The sequence below is a fragment of the Scyliorhinus torazame genome, chromosome 6 (assembly GCF_047496885.1).
Source record: "Scyliorhinus torazame isolate Kashiwa2021f chromosome 6, sScyTor2.1, whole genome shotgun sequence".
Taxonomy (NCBI): domain Eukaryota; kingdom Metazoa; phylum Chordata; class Chondrichthyes; order Carcharhiniformes; family Scyliorhinidae; genus Scyliorhinus; species Scyliorhinus torazame.
The window spans coordinates 244,516,243-244,538,069 of NC_092712.1; the positions used below are offsets into that span (position 1 = coordinate 244,516,243).

At 41.1% G+C, this 21,827-nt stretch overlaps 1 protein-coding gene across 2 annotated transcripts in view; it reads left to right on the forward strand.

Annotated features, from left to right (window-relative positions):
* LOC140425361 (cytoplasmic 60S subunit biogenesis factor ZNF622-like) overlaps positions 1-15,326 on the forward strand; it is a 57,309-nt gene extending 41,983 nt beyond the window's left edge. For both annotated transcript variants that reach the window (XM_072509552.1, XM_072509551.1), the window contains exons 5-7: positions 4,501-4,610; positions 11,908-12,048; positions 14,262-15,326. In XM_072509552.1, coding sequence (XP_072365653.1) covers positions 4,501-4,610; positions 11,908-12,048; positions 14,262-14,395 — 385 coding nt within the window. In that variant the 3' untranslated portion in view covers positions 14,396-15,326. The remainder of the gene's footprint in view (positions 1-4,500; positions 4,611-11,907; positions 12,049-14,261) is intronic.
* Positions 15,327-21,827: the final 6,501 nt, after the last annotated feature.

Sequence of the window (21,827 nt, forward strand, 5' to 3'; positions counted from 1 at the left end):
ACTATCTCCTATAATTCCCCCAACTATAGCTCCATCTTTGCTCTTGTGAACAAGGAAACAAATTTGAGAGAGATTTGGCACAGTTAGCTTTGAACACAGCCTGTATTGAGCCCCACTTTCCTCTTGTCAAAGCCACCTATTACTTCTCAATAATCATTTATCCTGGAGGGCAGAGATAACTCCTGGTTTCTTTTTGCTGTTATCAACCTTTAACTTTTCTCCTTTGTTCTCATTTTATCCCTAACAAGAAGTGTGAGGATCTTGAGAATTTCTTCTTCAGAATTATTTGTTCAGCTGTTTTTGCAGTTTCCTCTACTTCTCCTTGCTCCCTTAGCCAGTCCCTCATCCAGTTAGCCCTCAACATACTGATGCAGGCACACACACACTTGCTCCCTCTCATGCACTTTAACTCATGTATACTTACCACCCTTCCCAAGTTTGTCATGCCCATAAGACTTGTTCCATAATGTGAGGCTGAGTAAATTGCACCTATGTTCTCAGGAGTTTGGAAGAATGGTTGAAACCTACAAGATTCTGAAGGGACTTGACGGTTAGCGACTAAGAGGTTGTTTCCCTTGGCTGGGGAATCTAGAACAATGGAGCACAGTCTCAGGATAAGGGACTGATTATTTGGAACTGAGATGAGGAGACATTTCTTCACTCAGAGGGTTGTGGAAATGACCAACATCCTTTTCATGTCTCCATGATAGGTGACATTGTAATCGCTAGATTTCCTTGGGCACTATCTTCATTTGGCTATCATCCCAAAGTGGGATCTTATGTCCTTATAACTACCACCCCATCTCCAACTGGCTTTTCTTTCGCAGGGCTGCAGAACATGTTGTGGACGCATGGAATGAAGAAGGAAGAGACAATTTGCTGGGAGAAACAAAAAGCCCCAACTGCCATATGTTAGAAAATAGTGGTCTCAGGAGTAAATTAAGCCTCTAAACCTTAATTCCCAAGTTCTAAAATCACTGCTATCATCTAGAAGGACAAGGGCAGCAGATATCTGGGAACACAACCACCTGGAGGTTCCCCTCAAAGGCACTCACCTGACTTGGAGGTACATTGCCATTCCTTCACTGTCGCTGGGTCAAGGTCCTGGAATTCCCTCCCTAACAGCACTGTGAATGTACCTACACATCAGGGAACACAGTGGTTCAACGAGGCAGCGCACCACCACCTTCTCAAGGGCATTTAGGGATGAGCAATGAATGATGGCTTAGCCAGGGACGCCCACATCCTGTAAATAAATGTTTATAAAAGTAGGCAGCACAAGTGGATAGCACTGTGGCTTCACAGCACCAGGGTCCAGAGAGTTATGCAGTAGTGGGGTGATGGAGCAGCGAGGGCTATATCAAGGGTCAGCAGTAGATGGAGGCTGGGGAAAGAGTGACAAAAATGTGAACAAATTGACGAAGGGAATGTTGTGGCTAAGAAGGGTGCTGATAATGGCACATTCAGAGATCAGAATGTGTTAATGGCAGAACAAAGATAAGCAACACTGCTGGAGATGGGTCAGACACGGTTGAGAGCCCTGTCAACCACAGCAGGTGGGAAACCTTGATTAATGAAGAAGGAAGACATGTCAGCAGTCCTCTTTTGGAAAGTCGCATCATCAGAACAGATGCGACAGAAACAAAGGAACTGGGAGAATGGGCTAGCTCTGGGGACATGGGTTCAAATCCTACCATAGCAGTAGGTGGAATTTAAATTGAATGAATACATCATAGAATATGAAGCTTATCTTGGAAAAGGTGGCCATGGCAACTGTCAGTGATTTCCTTTTCATTAAAAAAAACATCTGCTTCACTGATGTGACTCCAGACCCAGAGCAATATGTTGACTCTGAATTGTCAAAATGGATGCAAACAGAGTTTCAGGAATGAAGCTGCGTATGTGCGTATAGCAAGGATAATCCAGGGAACTACAGGCTGTCAGTGGTAGGGAAATTACTGGAGAGAATTCTTCGAGACAGGATCTACTCTCATTTGGAAGCAAATGGACATATTAGTGAGAGGCAGCATGGTTTTGTGAAGGGGACGTCGTGTCTCACTAACTTGATAGAGTTTTTCGAGGAGGTCACAAAGATGATTGATGCAGGTAGGGCAGTGGATGTTGTCTATATGGACTTCAGTAAGGCCTTTGACAAGGTCCCTCATGGTAGACTAGTGCAAAAGGTGAAGTCACACGGGATCAGGGGTGAGCTGGCAAGGTGGATACAGAACTGGCTAGGTCATAGAAGGCAGAGAGTAGCAATGGAAGGATGCTTTTCTAATTGGAGGGCTGTGACCAGTGGTGTTCCACAGGGATCAGTGCTGGGACCTTTGCTGTTTGTAGTATATATAAATGATTTGGAGGAAAATGTAACTGGTCTGATTAGTTAGTTTGCAGACGACACAAAGGTTGGTGGAATTGCGGATAGTGATGAGGACTGTCAGAGGATACAGTCGGATTTAGATTGTTTGGAGACTTGGGCGGAGAGATGGCAGATGGAGTTTAATCCGGACAAATGTGAGGTAATGCATTTTGGAAGGTCTCCTGCAGGTAGGGAATATACAGTGAATGGTAGGACCCTCAAGAGTATTGAAAGTCAGAGAGATCTAGGTGTACAGGTCCACAGGTCACTGAAAGGGGCAACATAGGTGGAGAAGGTAGTCAAGAAGGCATACGGCATGCTTGTCTTCATTGGCCGGGGCATTGAGTATAAGAATTGGCAAGTCATGTTGCAGCTGTATAGAACCTTAGTTAGGCCACACTTGGAGTATGGTGTTCAATTCTGGTCGCCACACTACCAGAAGGATGTGGAGGCTTTAGAGAGGGTGCAGAAGAGATTTATCAGAATGTTGCCTGGTATGGAGTGCATTAGCTATGAGGAGCGGTTGAATAAACTCGGTTTGTACTCACTGGAACGACGGAGGTTGAGGGGCGACCTGATAGAGGTCTACAAAATTATGAGGGGCTTTTCCCCAGAGTAGAGGGGTCAATTACTAGGGGGCATAGGTTTAAGGTGCGAGGGGCAAGGTTTAGAGTAGATGTACGAGGCAAGTTTTTTACACAGAGGGTAGTGGGTGCCTGGAACTCGCTACCGGAGGAGGTGGTGGAAGCAGGGACGATAGTGACATTTAAGGGCCATCTTGACAAACACATGAATAGGGCGGGAATAGAGGGATAATGACCCAGGTAGTGTAGAAGATTGTAGTTTAGTCGGGCAGCATGGTCGGCACGGGCTTGGAGGGCCGAAGGGCCTGTTCCTGTGCTGTACTTTGTTCTTTGTAACACCTGCGTACCATTCTCTCAACATCTCTCCTTCCTCTCTCTGCCACACAGGCTTCTCAAGACCCCTTTTTTTATATCTTACAAATTGAAAGCCCACCATAGCCAATTGTTAGAAAATAGCCAATTGGTCTCTCACTTGTCAAAAATGAAATAAGAATTAGCCCATTGGTTTTTAACTAATTACTAATCCATTTCCTAACAGTCGTGTTGTCTCTTTTTGTTCTGGTGGCCTGAGCCGTATTTTTCTTATTCGCACACCATTTTAAGATGGTATTAATAATCAAATGTTAATAATATGTTCAGAATTATAAAAGTTATAAACATTTGTGTTCCAAAATACATTTCTCGCGTTTCATAGAATCAAAGAATTCCTACAGTGCAGAAGGAGGCCATCCACCCCAATGTGTCTGTACCAACCTTCTGAAAGAGCACCCTACCTGGGCCCACTCCGCTGCTCTATCTTCATAACCCCACCTAACCTGTATATCTTTGGACACTAAGGTGCAATCTATCATGGCCAATCCACCTAATCTGCACATTTTTGGACTGTGGGAGGAAACCGCCTAATCTGCACATCTTTGGACTGTGGGAGGAAACCGGATGACTCCGAGGAAATCCATACGGACATAGGGAGAAAGTGTAAACTCCACACAAACTGTCACATTAGGCTAGATTTGAACCTGTGCCTCAGGTGCTGTGAGGCAGCAGTGCTAACTACTGTGCCACTGTGCTGCCCTTCTAACATATCTATTAATGAATTACTTATTCTTTAATTGTCTCATAATTAAGGCTTAACTAATCTGACTGGTTTCCAATAATGCTGGCTTCATTTTTGTTAAAATGGTTTCCATCAATTGTAGCAGAAAATGCTTAAGAACAAAATGTTAGTCACACTAAAACTAGTGATTTTGAAACTGCCAACAATCTTCTAGCTAATTGTAAAGTGATTTAATGTTAATTCAGATTGCAGCCCAGACAGTTCTGTTCAGAATGTGCCATTCAAAAGTGATGGTGGATGGAGGAGAGAACTTAATATCTGCTTTCTGTCATATGTTTGTATTTAAATATCATTTCATTTTCATTTCATTTCATTTTCATTTTTCAAATAAGCAAAATAAAAAGATTAGAAGTGGTCCCAAATCAAATACCATATTCCAGTATGAGAGACTATTGTGAAAACGTTTGCTGAATTTGATTTTTGCTTCTCTAAATGTATAGGGTTAGTTATCCTGATCACAAAGAAGGGGAAGATGTTGAAGATGATGCAGAAGTACCAACCAAGACTCTGGAGTATGATGAGGAAACAATGGCGCTTATACTTCCTTCTGGTTTGTATCTAGTCCGATTGTCTTTGTTACACAGATTGTTCTGAACAAGTTCCATCTTTGTGGACTGCTTGGACAGGTTGAGGGAGAGCACCACAATTTTAATGTTGTTTACATCGGATTGTTGTATGTAACTGTATTATCATGGTTCATAACCAAAAGCTAATGATTTAATTATGATGATTTTGGCTACACTATTGATAAACTAGGTGGAACTATCTGGTGAAATTTATGTTCTGTTGTTTGTGTTCTATTCACATATAAAAGCTCAATGCCAACCAATCACTAACTCCTGAGTTTTCAGATTATCTAATTATTCCTTTTTTACACTGCTATTTTCCTCCACTGCACCCTGCAACTTTTCTTTCAGAAAGGATGTTAACTTCGCTGACATAGCCAGCATTTGTTCTCCATCCATAATTTCTCTTGAGAAGGTGGTGGTGTCCAGTTTCTTGAACCACTGCAGTTCATGTAGTGTTACCCAATGTTCTCTTAGGAAGGGAGTTCTAGGATTCTGACCAACAACAGTGAAGGAACAGTGATATAGTTCCAAGTCAGAATGGCGGTATTCTCATGCATCTGATGCCCTCGTTCTTTAAGCCAGGGGTGCCTAGACTTTAGTGACTTGAGATCTACTTTTCGGACAGTCATCCTGACACGATCTACCCAACTACCCCCACATGGACATTCAAACATGTTGCACAATCTTTGGATTATCTTTGGATAAAAAATAGAAAAAATAGATTGACCTGTGCCTATCAAAGGCATTCATGAAGCAGGTGGGTTTTTACATAAATCTGGTACTTTTTACCGGTTCCAGAACTTTAACCCAGTTTGAATCATTGAATTTAAATTCTTCAATGCATGATGGGATTTGAGTCTTATCCTCCAGGTCACTAACCAAGGCCTTTGGATTCCAAATCCTATGACCATAGCATATACTTCTGTTATCTAATATTCAGGTTATTCTATGGATCCAGGGTGTCTTTTATTTTGAACATGACTGTAAATAAGTGAGGACAGTTTTGTGCTGCTGATCCATGCCTACTAAGAATTGGGATGAGACTAAAGGATAAAATCTTCCAATAATGCAGTAAAGACTACTTGTATTGCACAGACTTTTGACGTTAACAGGGGTAGGTGGGAGTTACATTTCATCAGTCTGGGAAAACAATAAGTATCTAATTTAGTTTCTATCGTATCATCATATAAAGTTTATTCTTACCTTTACCACGGAGGAAACGCAGGTGCTGGGATTATTGGCTTCTAATTCTCAGTTGAGACTTCCTGGTTTGTTCAAATGAATGTCTGTTACTTAGAGGATGATTTGTTAATCAAACATTGGACATTATTTAAGATTGACCTGTGCCTATCAAAACTAGCTTAGCATCTGCGCAGTTATAGGAAAATTACTGGATATGTTTTCCCACACTTTTTCTCACAGCTTGGCGGAGAGCTTAAGAATTGATTAGACAGAGAACAATACATTCTCAGTGCTGAAGACACTGGAATACAATGGTTAATTTACTATACGAGACACTGACTTGAGTTCCCACAGTCAAAACACTTTTAATATTTAGCCTATTTGCTAGAGGCATTCAACTTGCCCTATATGACTAAAACTACGAATGAAACTATATTTGATTCTTCTAAACCTAATGAAATGTATCACAATTAAAGTAAAGCAAAAAGGAAAATAAAAGAAATAAAGGGTAAAAGGAACACATTCACAGTTGCCTTTGATGGCCCCTTTGTTTAGTAACAGCCTTCAACAGTGGAATGGGCAAGCCTTAAGAGTTACAAGCACATTGGGCCAATAGTAAGAACCGCTCATACCCTGTAGAGATATTTGTTTAAGCGAATACAGAGGCACAATTTTAGGGCTTCTTGCCATTCTCTTGCAGATACATTTGATTGTCAGAAACAAAACATACATAGCAAAAATGACTACAAAGAACATGACCAAGCCTTGCCCCACTGAGGCCACCTAGTAGCCGAACCCCGAAGGGTGCTGGATTCGGGTTGCTTGAGTTTTTCAACCTCCTTCTGGATGTGATCACTTTGGAGCTATTTGGAATCCAAGTACTGACCCAATCGGCGCACATGTCCCACCTCTCTCGGCAAGAATGTAATCAAGAGCCATTCGACTTTGCAAGGCCACAGTACGGATAGCTAGCATTTCGGCGGAAAACTTGAACAGGGTTGTGGAGGGATCATTAGCTACCTTTTCTATGATGACTGCCATTTTATCCACCTTGGCATCACCATAGAAAGGAATAAAAAGAGCGAAAAACCTGTCACGTGCAGTAATGGCACGTTTACTTCTTTGGACTGATAGTTTGTATCAGTAATTGTTCAACCTTGACGTCTTACATCACTGTCGCCATATGTTCTTTCTCCCTTGTCAATTTTGTGTGTGATGCTGAGACTGGGTCATAGGATGAGCTTTTGATCTGAAATTGACAATGAGTTTACATCCATAGATTATGTGTTAACTAAACTAAAATAAATAATTTAACATTGGTTTCTCTACCTTGAGGCTGAGATTGCCTGGGCATTTGATGCCCCACATAATAACTCCATTGCTGTGTGTCTCACACCCTCCTCTAAGTGTGGGTACTAGACTGGCTTTACCCATATCATTGTAACTCACAAGCAAACTAACTTTGACCACTTGCTATGTTATTAATTTCATTCTTTGCTTCCTATGTGGATTGAATGGTATTTCAATTTGAGAGTAACATATAATACGGTTCCAGTTTTCACTGGGTGAGATCTTACCCTTTCACCTCTTATCTCATTATTATTGTTGGTCACTTTCTTTCTCTAGCCCTCAGGTGGGGTGATCTGTGCAGGGAGAAAATTCACTTCTTTGTTTTTGTTTTCAATTCCAGTTTTCTCTTCACTTAACTTGAGTTAAATTCCAGTTTATTCCATAATCTATTGTAATTTGAATGTGATCTCTGAATAATTGGATTGATACCCCTTTCTCTCTGACACTCCCCACTTACAAATCATCTCACTCAATTATCATTCAAAATAACACAATGCATGGACTTAACAAATTCTCCAGCTCTCCAAATCGTCTGTATCCATCTTGTGGATACTCCTCACCAGGTTCATTTGCTACCAGACCCTTACTTGTTCTTATACAATAATTTACCCTGTCACTTCAATTGTGCTCATTTTGACAGGTATCAGTGTGTTTGATTCTATCCCAATTATTTTAAAGTCTATGGAAAAAGTGTCAGTGCCTTGATCACTTAGTGATGTTGTTTCACTCTGTTGGCCCAATTGACCATTTCCGGCCATGCTGTTTGTTACGTGCATGGGACCTGCTCTTCAATGCATAATGGTAAGGAGTTTCAAACCCTTGAAAGGGTCTATTGTCTATTGTGAACTGGTTTCATGCCTATTAGTTACTTTACATGTAACTCATCTGCACATGTATGCAGTGCCGCCAATGTCATACCACATATTCTTGAACCTTTTGTGATCTCAAAGTTGTTGCTTATCTCTCCACGTACAGTCTAGATGCCTTGGGTGGTGGCCAGAGTATCAAACTTTGTTCTTTTAAATAAAGGGATAGACAAAGACACGAGCATTACCAAGAGAAGGGTTATCAATTTACTAGACTTTCCCCTTCATATTAATGCCAGATTGAAATATTCCATTGAATTGCACCCAAAATTCCAATTCCCATTTCCTGTTTTGATTTCCTGTCTCAATCGTCTACCCTCATCGTCCTACCCCAACCATGAGCCGTGGAGAAATCTTGCAGTCCAATAAAATATCTTCATGTTTAAAACAAATCAAATTTCCATTTTATTCCAGGCAGTAACATTGTGATTGCTTGTTCTTTGTCTCAAATTACATCTTTTTTAACGTAACATGTTAAATTACATTGTCTTTCTACATCCCAGAATTGTCCCAAATTAAAACAACAGTGATGTTGGCTTTCACATTTTTATTAATGTCCAGTTCATTTGTGTCTTAAGTTATAGGATCTCTTCTTCAAAAGAGGCTTTGTCCTTATGTCCATGCACACCAGCTAAACTGTATTTTTTTTTTTTACATCATTGCTCTCCTTACCCATCAAACAGATTCCACTTTTAATTTCATCCCACCTTGTTCAAATATTGCCCATCCTGTTGGGGGCAGCACGGTAGCACAAGTGGATAGTACTGTGGCTTCACAGCGCCAGGGTCCCAGGTTCGATTCCCCGTTGGGTCACTGTCTGTGCTGAGTCTGCATGTTCTCCCCGTGTCTGCGTGAGTTTCCTCCGGGTGCTCCGGTTTCTTCCCACAGTCCAAAGACGTGCAGGTTAGGTGGATTGGCCATGATAAATTGCCCTCAGCGACCAAAAAGGTTAGGAGGGGTTATTGGGTTATTTGGTTACGGGAATAGGGTGGAAGTGAGGGCTTAAGTGAGTCGGTGCAGACTCGACGGGCCTAAATGGCCGCCTTCTGTACTATATAGAACATAGAACGATACAGCGCAGTACAGGCCCTTCGGCCCACGATGTTGCACCGAAACAAAAGCCATCTAACCTACACTATGCCATTATCATCCATATGTTTATCCAATAAACTTTTAAATGCCCTCAATGTTGGCGAGTTCACTACTGTTGCAGGTAGGGCATTCCACGGCCTCACTACTCTTTGCGTAAAGAACTGACTTCTGTCCTATATCTATTACCCCTCATATGTTCTATGTTCTAACTGTTCTTGGTTCTTCATTCACTCTGCCGAATCTAATCGACAAACAGGGTCACAATGGCCTCCTTTAATTGTTCTTATCCTGCCCTAGTCACTTCCTCAATTCCAATCTGCACATTACATATATATTCTTTTCCTCAATGTTCATATATCCCACTTGGCTGTTGCTCCCATCCTTAACAACTGTAATCCCCCCTCCTGGTTTGTTCAAATGAATGTCTTGTTACTTGAATGCTTTGTTAATCAAACATTGGACATTACTCATGATTGACTGGTGCCTATCAAACCTAGCTTAGCATCTGCATGTACAGTTGTAGGAAAAGTACTGCATATGTTTTCCCTCACCTGCCATGTCACACAGCTTGGCGGAGACCTTGCTAGAACTGATTAGTTGATTAGGCAGAACATTCTCAGTGCTGAATACACTGGAATGCAATGGTTAATTCATTATATGAGAAAATGATTGGACTCCCACAGTCAAGACACTTAATATTTTTGCCGCTTAGCTACATGCATTAAACTAGAACCTATATGAATAAGACTGAATAAAACTAGACTCTATCAGCTGGCAAAAAGCTGACTCTGACTTCACCAAAATTGATGAGGACTCAAAACAAATTGTTTTTTTTTGCTGGAGTAATGCATACTTTATTTCAAAAGCCTTTAAGTGAAGATATTCCTCGACTATATTGAGAAAGAATAACTAATGACACATTGCATGTCCATCAAATATATTAATGACAGACTGCGTAAAGCCATGTGACTACAACATATGTATAATTCTATTCTACCTCGGATTTTGGGTTGAATTAACTCAAACTTAATTGTACCTCTTGCCAGGTTTTGCAGAAAGCACGCATGCGCTGACTATGCTCATTGTGCAGAATGTGCACTGCCATGTCACCGAGTGCACAGAAAACACGCAGTTGACTGGAAATTGTTTTCCGATAAACCAGTCGCCTGAAGTCGACTCTGTGGGCAGCTCTGTTCCAAGTTAAGGGTTTGGAAGGTGCTGTCGAAGGAGTGCAGTGGTGGTAGATTCAATTGTGGCTTTCATAAAGAAATTGAATAATTATCTGAAGAGGACGTATTTGAAGGGCTACACTGGAAATCTGGGGAAAGAGCCGTGTTACTCTTGCAGAGAGCTGGCAAGGACACAACAAACTGAATAAAGTCCTATGCCACTTCCCTGCCCGTACTGACAACCGTTACCGACAATTCAAGACCCACACCACAAAAACTGCTCTCGCCATGACTCCACTATGGGCTGCATCGCTCTTCAATTTTGGGCTTCTCGTGGGTGTCGTTTCGGCAACGGCCACTGCCTCCTTGATGAAGCTGTTTAGCAAAAGATCTGCCAGCCTTGGATTGGCTGACAGCTCTTGGTGGGTGAATTTCCAATCCAGGGTTGTTGTTGCCCGAGAGGCACTTAATACAGGTGAGCCTTCCTAGATGAGGCAATGACAAGTCTCCTGCTGGCTCTCCAGCTGGCAGGTGAGACCCCGACCTCTCCATAAAATACGCCCCCCCCCCCCCGGTGTTGGTTTTGCTAACTGACATGGTGTATTCAATAAATAGAGACGTAATCTAAGCTGTTGGTATGTTTACCTGAATGTGCCCTGAACCGCTCTGCTGCAAGAACCTGCAACATGTTAATATGTACATTTACTGCCAATTAAAGTTATATGCAAACTCTAGACCAAGCATATACATCCAGAGACTAACGTTTTGACCTAGGTATCAGTGCAGCTCAGTTGCTAGCACTTTTTCCTCTGTTCAAATTCCACCATCATCTTGACCATAAAATCTAGGAAGGCACATTATTTATTAATATTGAGGCAATGTTTCTTATTTATCTTTTGGGCGAAGCACAAGTGTTCAGGCCATCTTGAGACTGTGGTGCTTTAAGTTGCTGTTTCTTTGTATAACATTGTCTTTGTGACTCAAATGCAGCAGTATTTACCAATGTTCCGTGCCATTAATCACAGCTCCCCATGCTTTACCATTGTTCCTTGTAAGAAGTCTTACAACACCAGGTTAAAGTCCAACAGGTTTGTCCAACAATAGCTTTCGGAGTGTAGCTCCTTCATCGCCTGGTGTTGTAAGATTTCTTACTGTGCCCACCCCAGTCCAACGCCAGCACTTCCGCACCTTGTTCCTTGCCATAAATCACAGGTATTTATGATGTTTCCATCTATTTTGCGGAGCTTAGGATAGCCACTACCTTTGAGCATATTATTGGATGTAAACATGACCTCGATAATGTAGAAAGAACAAGATTATTTACTCGGAGATGATCTCTAGACAGGTTTAGAAATTTTCACCAGTGCTCAGGATCATTTGTCTCGGACACTGTGTAAATTAGTTTTTTTAACTTAAGTGGTGCAGTAAGGAAGAACACTGGAAGTGCATGTTAATTTGGATAAAAATATTTCACTTGGATATAAACTGGTAGCTAAGAGTGCAGGTGTTGAGTGTCATGGTTCTGTCGCAGATCAAAACTGACAAGCAAAACTAAAATATTTACTTGCCACTATTTGACCATGTTTAAAATCTTTCCTTTCTCCATTCAAATTTCACAGGTGCCAGAATTGGTCATCGATCGTTGCTGAGGTACTATAAACAACATTTTGGTGTCTCTAGAGCGGTGGCTGCCCCTGGGACCCGTGTGATAGGCAGAGTGCTGCAGCAGTACAAAGCACTAGGCTGGACAAGTGAACTTGGTAAGTCATAGCAAAATATTGCAGATGTTGGAAATCTGAAATAAAACACAAATGCTAGAAATATTCAGTAGGTCAGGCCACATCTGTGGAGGGGAATACAGAGTTAACATTTCAGGTCACTGATATTTCATCAGAACTGGGAAAAGCTCAAAATGTAATCGATTTTAAACAAGTGGAGGAAAGTTTGGAAAAAACCCAGACAGGTTAGATTAAATGACAAAATAATAGATTGAAGGGGCTGGTAATGGAACAAGTAACAAAACAAAAGATATCTGCAGGAGTGAGAGCAGAATGATGAACAGCTGTTGTCCAAATGCGAAAATTAAGAGAAAAACTAAAGTAAAACCAAATTGGGGATCAGAGATTGTTGAACTGTGTTGAGTACGGAAGGGTGTAAAGTGCCACCGAGTCTTTGTTGGGTTTTGTTGTTCAGAAGAGTTTTGCTAACTGGCATTGTTCATTCAATAAATAGAGAGACAAAAATCTAAGCTATATGTTTACCTGAATGTCCCCCGTGGGTGATAGAACACCTGAATTGTAAAGAATTCCAGCTGTTTTATGGAATCCATTGTTCCAGTAAAAGTAACAAGACTTAGTATGGTATTATTTGCTGTTTCAAATGTTTTAGCTATGTTCTTACTTTTTTTCTAGAGTAGGATTAGCTTTAAAGTTGTTTCTTTTTAATATGATATTGTGGCAATAACAGAGACCTGGCTCAAGGAAGAACATCTGTATCCAGATGTTAAATATTCCTGTCTACAAAATAAGGAAAGGGGGAGGTGTGACACCATTGGTTATGCAGAGCATTGCGGTGTTGGAGAAAGGGGGTGAGATTCTCCGACCCCCCGCCGGGTCGGAGAATAGCCGGGTGCTGGCGTGAATCCCGCCCCCGCCGGTTGCCGAAGTCTCCGGCACTGGAGATTCGGCGGGGGCGGGTATCGCGCCGCGCCGGTTGGCGGGCCCCCCCGCTCGATTCTCCGGCCCGGATGGGCCGAAGTCCCGCCACTAAAATGCCTGTCCCGCCGGCGTAAATTAAACCACCTACCTTACCGGCGGGACAAGGCGGCGCGGGCGGGCTCTGGGGTCCTGGAGGGGGGCGCGGGGCGATCTGGCTCCGGGGGGTGCCCCCACGGTGGCCTGGCCCGCGACCAGGGCCCACCGATCCGCGGGCGGGCCTATGCCGTGGGGACACTCTTTCCCTTCCGCCTCCGCCACGGTCTCCACCATGGCGGAGGCGGAAGAGGCTCCCACCACTGCGCATGCGCAGGAATGCCGTCAGCGGCCGCTGACGCTCCTGCGCATGCGCCGCCCGGAGATGTCATTTCCGCGCCAGCTGGCGGGGCACCAAAGGCCTTTTCCGCCAGTTGGCGGGGCGGAAATTTGTCCGCCGCCGACCTAGCCCCTCAATGTTGGGGCTCGGCCCCCAAAGATGCGGAAGCACCTTTGGGGCGGCGAGATGCCCGTCTGATTTGCGCCGTTTTGGGCGCCAGTCGGTGGACAGCGCACCGTTTCCGGAGAATTTCGCCCCAGGATGTCTCGAAGGATTCAAGGACAGAATCTATTTAGCCGGCTGAGATTAGTCAGGAAGGTCCGGCCTTCTCAACCTTGCCCCTCGCCTGAGGTGTGGTGATCCTCAGGTTAAATCCCCACCCGTCAGCTCTCCCCCTCAAGGGGGAGTCAGCTCTCCCCCTCAAGGCGGCCCGCGCCGCCTTGTCCCGCCGGTAAGGTAGGTGGTTTAATTTACGCCGGCGGGACAGAGCCTTGGTCATCCAGAACTCTGTCAACTTTACTTTTAGAGTAGTTTTAATAGGGTCTTTAATGACCAAATGTAGACTGGAACGGTGGTAGTGTAAAGGACTCAATGTTTCTAGATTATGTTTAGGAAAATTATCTACAGCAGTATGTGTCCCGTCTAACAAAAAAGGATGCACTGTTGGACCTGGTTCTTGGAATTGAGATGGGCCAAGCATATCAAGTGTCAGTGTAGGACATATTGACAGTGTATTGTAAGGTTTTAGGTGATGATAGAAAATGAAAACAAGCAATCCAGAATAAAAATAATTAACTGGGAAGGGGGCCGACTTCAATGGTGCAGACGCAACAGGCCGAATGGGCTCTTTCTGCACCGTAACGGTTCTGTGATTCTGAAATGCTGTGATAATATGTGGTTATAAAGTGGCGACTAAACCTCCTGTTGTCTCTTTCCTTGCTAGCAAAAGCAGCATCTCGGAGAAAAGAGCATGACATGAAGTATGTACAAAGAATGAAATCCAAGTGGATGTTAAAAACAGCATTGTCCAACAATGCTACGAAACAGATGCATTTCAGACCTCAAGTCCTATTTTAGATATTCAGGCTCTAGTAAGCAGACAGTATGTACATGTCAACTGGTTACACCAGAAGATAGTTGCAATACCTGTAACTGGAGATGTTTTGATGCCTTTTCTGATTGTATATTGGAATTTTCAAGTATTTTACATGTTTGGTGTACCTTTTTCAGGTTAGTGTTGAGGATTAGAAAATATTTATTGAAACATTTGTTAATTAATACTGCTAGGCTGCTTAATACAATAAAATAATTGAATTTGATTTGATATATATATAGTTTGAATTCTACACATCTATTAAATTTTGGCGATGTGTAACACTGGTATAACAATAACTATGGAGGGTAGTCAACCAAAGGAAATTGCCTTTTAAAAAATGCACCTGTTTGCACTTTGCAATGGATTAAGATGCGGTGTTATCTTTCCTCTTCACACATATCAATCATAATGTAACCTCACTAGTATGCTGTCCAAATGATCATATACAAAAGGTTAGAGTGAAAAAGCAGTAGAGGATTTATAGAGTACTGCAGAGAAATCACTCGAAAAGTTGTCAAAGCAAATTAATTTTGTTCCTTCTACAAGTCAATGGTTTCCACTAATGTACATCAAGTGCAATCTTGGTTCCTTGCTTGGAACCTGAGGATGAAATGTTCCACCTCTTCCATTTGGGACAGAGCCTTGCCTCCCTGAGTTCATCTCCACAGCAACACAGTTTAGTTTCAGAAATCAGGAGTTGGAGATTTAACATGTGAACCTCTGTTATTTTGAACTCTAGTTGGTGTTACAAAGCCTCACAGAAAGGATGCACATTCTGAGACCTGGAACCTTTTGAATATTTGTGAACTTGGAGAATTTTGAGAGGGCAAACAACCAAAATTCATTATAATTCCTGATACATTTTAAACAATTTTTTGCTGTTTGATTAAACTAATACACGGTTGAAATGAACCTGTAATGCACGTGTGTAATTTTTTGAATTTAAACAGTAAAAAAAAATGAAAGTATGAATTGGAGCAAGTCAGCTGGTGGGCACAGATGGTAATTAAATATTTTGTTCCCTTTTTATAAAAACAAAACTACTTTCTAGATTCTGAAGAGGAAAACTGTACAAATGTGTTTCTTATTGAAAACTGAAGATGTGAATCAGAATCATGAATTCTGAAATTTGTCCATCCATCAATTTGAGATAATGGGCAGGATTCTCTGGCCTCCCAGCTGCGTGTTTCTTGGCAGCGCGTCGTTTGCTAGCAGTGGCATTCTCTGCTTCAATGGGATTCGAAGTAGGGAAATCTGGGCGTGGAGATGCACTGCCGGAAGGACTAGAGAATTCCGCTGTGGCGAACGGCCGGAGAAACCCGGCTGATATCTTTCCACTCTAGGATAGAAAATAGGAGCAGGAGTAGATCATTCAACACTGCAAGCCTGCTCTTCCATTCATTATGATCATCCAACTCAATAACCTGTTCCCATTCCCCCCCCTCCAATATCCTTTGATCCCTTTAACCCCAAGAGCTATATCTAATTCCTTGAAAACATTAAATGTTTTGGCCTCAACTGCTTTCTGTGGCAGCAAATTCCACTGGCTCACCACTCTAGATGAAGACATTTCTCATCATCTCAGTCCTAAGCAACAATATTATTGTCACAAGTAGACTTACATTAACACTGCAATGAAGTTACTGTGAAAATCCCCTAGTCGCCACACAGCGACACCTGTTTGGGTACACTGAGGGAGAATTCAGAATGTCCAATTCACCTAACAGCATGTCTTTTGGGACTTATGGGAGGAAACCGGAGCACCCTGAGGAAACACAATATCAATCGCAGTATTTCCTGGTTACCCTGTAGTGGGTAGCAGCTGCTTGAATGCCAGTGAAGTGCTGGTATTTGGCATATCTCCCAGTCTGCGATTGATGCCCTCCCATACTTTCCTGTCGTGGTTGAGTTAGATGAAGATCCCTCATCACTTAATCTCAAAAAGATTATTGATTATTGAGCAAGCAGAAATAATCAATATTGATGGAATTCCAGCCAACCTGCTCAAAGACTGAAAGGCCCATCTGTAGTGATATTCTTCTGCTAAACATATACGTAATACAAATGAGGTACTGGATTCCACTTGCTTGAGGATCTTTGGTTTATTTACAGATAAATCGATACTAGCAGTAGAGCAGCCTCTAGACACATCCTGTTGTCCAGAATGCTATCATACAGAGTAACCATGGCTAATGGTTACATGATGGTATCCATGGCCCTTGTTCATCTCATCCTTGCTCCTGGAGGGGATACGGTGGCATAGTGATTAGCACAGTTACTTAACAGCTCCAGGGTCCCAGGTTCGATTCCAAGCTTGGGTCACTGTCTGTGCAGAGTCTGCACGTTCTCGCCGTGTGTGCGTGGGTTTCCTCCAGGTGCTCCGGTTTCCTCCCACAGTCCAAAGATGTGTGGGTTAGGTGGATTGGCTCTGCTAAATTGCCTTTAGTGTCCAAAAATGTTAATTTGCTTTACTGGGTTAAGGGGATGGGGTGTGCTAGAGTGGGGTACTCTTTCCAAGGGCTGGTGCAGACTCGAGGGGCCGAATGGCCTCCTTCTACACTATGACACTGGACTGGTGATGCAAATACCCAGGGTAATAACGCTGGGCCACGGTAAGTGGCGGAAATTGAATTCAATGAATATCTCGAATTACATGACTAATGATGACCATGAAACTATTGACTTAAAAAACACAGCTGGTTCACTAATTTTCCTTTAGGAAAAGACTACCTGGTCTGGTCTACATGTGACTCCAGATCCACAGCAATGTGGTTAGAACATAGTACAGCGCAGTACAGGCCCTTCATCCCTCGATGTTGCGCCGACCTGTGAAACCACTCTAAAGCCCATCTACACTATTCCTTTATCGTCTATCCAATGACCATTTGAATGCCCTTAGTGATGGCGAGTCCACTACTGTTGCAGGCACGGCAAATTACTCAAAATGCTTAACTCGCTGAGAAAATCACTTTATTTCCACAATGAATGATTGACAAAAAATAGTTAATTTTGCTGCAAGCCGTTCTGAAACCAACCAGGAAATTACTCAAAATGCTGAACTAGCCGAGAAAATCACTTTTTTTTCCAATAATGAATGTTTGGAGAAAAATAGTTTATTTTGATGCAAGCCGTTCTGAAACTTACCGGCAAATTACTCAAAATGCTTACTCGCCGAGCAAATCACTTTATTTCCACAATGAATGATTGACAAAAAATAGTTAATTTTGCTGCAAGCCGTTCTGAAACCAACCAGGAAATTACGCAAAATGATTAACTAGCCGAGAAAATCACTTTCGTTCCAAAATGAATGTTTGGCCAAAAATAGTTAATTTTCATGCAAGCCGTTCTGAAACCAACCGGCAAATTACTCAAAATGCTTAACTTACCGAGAAAATCACTTTATTTCCACAATGAATGATTGACAAAAAATAGTTAATTTTGCTGGAAGCTGTTCTGAAACCAACCGGCAAATTACTCAAAATGCTTAACTAGCCGAGAAAATCAGTTTCGTTCCAAAATGAATGTTTGGCAAAAAATAGTGAATTTTCATGCAAGCCGTTCTGAACCCAACCGGCAAATTACTCAAAATGCTTAACTCGCCGAGAAAATCACTTTATTTCCACAATGAATGATTGACAAAAAATAGTTAATTTTGCTGCAAGCCGTTTTGAAACCAACCAGGAAATTACTCAAAATGCTTAACTAGCCGAGAAAATCACTTTCGTTCTAAAATGAATGTTTGGCAAAAAATAGTGAATTTTCATGCAAGCCGTTCTGAAAACAAGCGGCAAATTACTCAAAATGCTTAACTCGCCGAGAAAATCACTTTATTTCCACAATGAATGATTGACAAAAGATAGTTAATTTTGCTGCAAGCCGTTCTGAAACTAACCAGCAAATTACTCAAAATGCTTAACTAGCCGAGAAAATCACTTTCGTTCCAAAATGAATGCTTGGCAAAAAATAGTGAATTTTCATGCAAGCCGTTCTGAAACAAACCGGCAAATTACTCAAAATGCTTACTCGCCGAGCAAATCACTTTATTTCCACAATGAATGATTGACAAAAAATAGTTAATTTTGCTGCAAGCCGTTCTGAAACCAACCGGCAAATTACTCAAAATGCTGAACTCACCGAGAAAATCACTTTATTTCCACAATGAATGATTGACAAAAAATAGTTAATTTTGCTGGAAGCCGTTCTGAAACCAACCGGCAAATTACTCAAAATGCTTCACGAGCCGAGAAAATCACTTTCGTTCCAAAACGAATGTTTGGCAAAAAATAGTGAATTTTCATGCAAGCCGTTCTGAACACAACCGGCAAATGACTCAAAACGCTTAACTCGCCGAGAAAATCACTTTCGTTCCAAAATGAATGTTTGGCAAAAAATAGAGAATTTTCATGCAAGCCGTTCTGAATCGAACCGGCAAATTACTCAAAATGCTTAACTCGCTGAGAAAATCACTTTATTTCCACAATGAATGATTGACAAAAAATAGTTAATTTTGCTGCAAGCCGTTCTGAAACCAACCGGCAAATTACTCAAAATGCTTAACAAGCCGAGAAATTCACTTTCGTTCCAAAATGAATGTTTGGCAAAAAATAGTGAATTTTGATGCAAGCCGTTCTGAAACTTACCGGCAAATTACTCAATATGCTTAACTCACCGAGAAAATCACTTTATTTCCACAATGAACGATTGACTAAAAATAGTTAATTTTGCTGCAAGCTGTTCTGAAACCAACCGGCAAATTACTCAAAATGCTTAACTAGCCGAGAAAATCTCTTTCGTTCCAAAATGAATGTTTGGCAAAAAATAGTGAATTTTCATGCAAGCCGTTCTGAAACCAACCGGCAAATTACTCAAAATGCTTAACTCAACGAGAAAATCACTTTATTTCCACAATGAATGATTGACAAAAAATAGTTAATTTTGCTGCAAGCCGTTCTGAAACCAACCAGGAAATTACTCAAAATGCTTAACTCACCGAGAAAATCACTTTATTTCCACAATGAATGATTGATAAAAAATAGTTAATTTTACTGGAAGCTGTTCTGAAACCAACCGGCAAATTACTCAAAATGCTTAACTAGCCGAGAAAATCACTTTCGTTCCAAAATGAATGTTTGGCAAAAAATAGTGAATTTTCATGCAAGCCGTTCTGAAAACAAGCGGCAAATTACTCAAAATGCTTAACTCACCGAGAAAATCACTTTATTTCCACAATGAATGATTGACAAAAAATAGTGAATTTTCATGCAAGCCGTTCTGAAACCAACCGGCAAATTACTCAAAATGCTTAACCCACCGAGAAAATCCCTTTATTTCAACAATGAGTGTTTGGGGAAAAATAGTTAATTTTGATGCAAGCCGTTCTGAAACTTACCGGCAAATTACTCAAAATGCTTACTCGCCGAGCAAATCACTTTATTTCCACAATGAATAATTGACAAAAAATAGTTAATTTTGCTGCAAGCCGTTCTGAAACCAACCAGGAAATTACTCAAAATGCTTAACTAGCCGAGAAAATCACTTTCGTTCCGAAATGAATGTTTGGCAAAAAATAGTGAATTTTCATGCAAGCCGTTCTGAAACCAACCGGCAAATTACTCAAAATGCTTAACCCACCGAGAAAATCACTTTATTTCAACAATGAGTGTTTGGCAAAAAATAGATAATTTTAATGCAAGCCGTTCTGAAAGCAACCGGCAAATTACTCAAAATGCTTCACACGCAGAGAAAATCACTTTATTTCCACAATGAATGATTGACAAAAAATAATTAATTTTCATGCATGCCGTTCTGAAACTTACCGGGAAATTATTTAAAATGCTTAATTCGCCGAGAAAATCACGTTATTTCTACAATTAATGATGAACAAAAAATAGTTAATTTTGCTGCAAGCCGTTCTGAAACAAACCGGCAAATTACTCAAAATGCTTAACTCACCGAGAAAATCACTTTATTTCAACAATGAATGTTTGGAAAAAAAATAGTTAATTTTGATGCAAGCCGTTCTGAAACTTACCGGCAAATTACTCAAAATGCTTAACTCACCGAGAAAATCAATTTATTTCCACAATGAACGATTGACAAAAAATAGTTAATTTTGCTGCAAGCCGTTCTGAAACCAACCGGCAAATTACTCAAAATGCTTAACTAGCCCAGTAAATCACTTTCGGTCCAAAATGAATGTTTGGCAAAATATAGTGAATTTTCATGCAAGCCGTTCAGAAACCAACCGGCAAATTACTCAAAATGCTTAACTCACCGAGAAAATCACTTTATTTCCACAATGAATGATTGACAAAAAATAGTTAATTTTGCTGCAATCCGTTCTGAAACCAACCGGCAAATTGCTCAAAATGCTTCACACGCCGAGAAAATCACTTTATTTCCACAATGAATGATTGACAAAAAATAATTAATTTTGCTGCAAGCTGTTCTGAAACCAACCGGCAAATTACTCAAAATGCTTAACTAGCCGAGAAAATCACTTTCGTTCCAAAATGAATGTTTGGCAAAAAATAGTGAATTTTCATGCAAGCCGTTCTGAAACCAACCGGCAAATTACTCAAAATGCTTAACCCACCGAGAAAATCACTTTATTTCAACAATGAGTGTTTGGGAAAAAATAGTTAATTTTGATGCAAGCCGTTCTGAAACTTACCGGCAAATTACTCAAAATGCTTACTCGCCGAGCAAATCACTTTATTTCCACAATGAATGATTGACAAAAAATAGTTAATTTTGCTGCAAGCCGTTCTGAAACCAACCGGCAAATTACTCAAAATGCTTAACTAGCCGAGAAAATCACTTTCGTTCCAAAATGAATGTTTGGCAAAAAATTGTGAATTTTCATGCAAGCCGTTCCGAATCCAACTGGCAAATTACTCAAAATGCTTAACTCGCCGAGAAAATCACTTTATTTGCACAATGAATGATTGACAAAAAATAGTTAATTTTGCTACAAGCCGTTCTGAAACCAACCAGGAAATTACTCAAAATGCTTAACTAGCCGAGAAAATCACTTTCGTTCCAAAATGAATGTTTGGCAAAAAATAGTGAATGTTCATGCAAGCCGTTCTGAAAACAACCGGCAAATTACTCAAAATGCTTAACTCGCAGCGAAAATCCCTTTCTTTCCACAATGAATGTTTGACAAAAAATAGTTAATTTTGATGCAAGCCGTTCTGAAACCAACCGGCAAATTACTCAAAATGCTTAACTCACCGAGAAAATCACTTTATTTCCACAATGAATGTTTGGACAAAAATAGTTAATTTTAATGCAAGCCGTTCTGAAACCAACCGGCAAATTACTCAACATGCTGAACTCGCCGAGAAAATCACTTTATTTCAACAATGAATGTTTGGCAAAAAATAGTTAATTTTAATGCAAGCCGTTCTG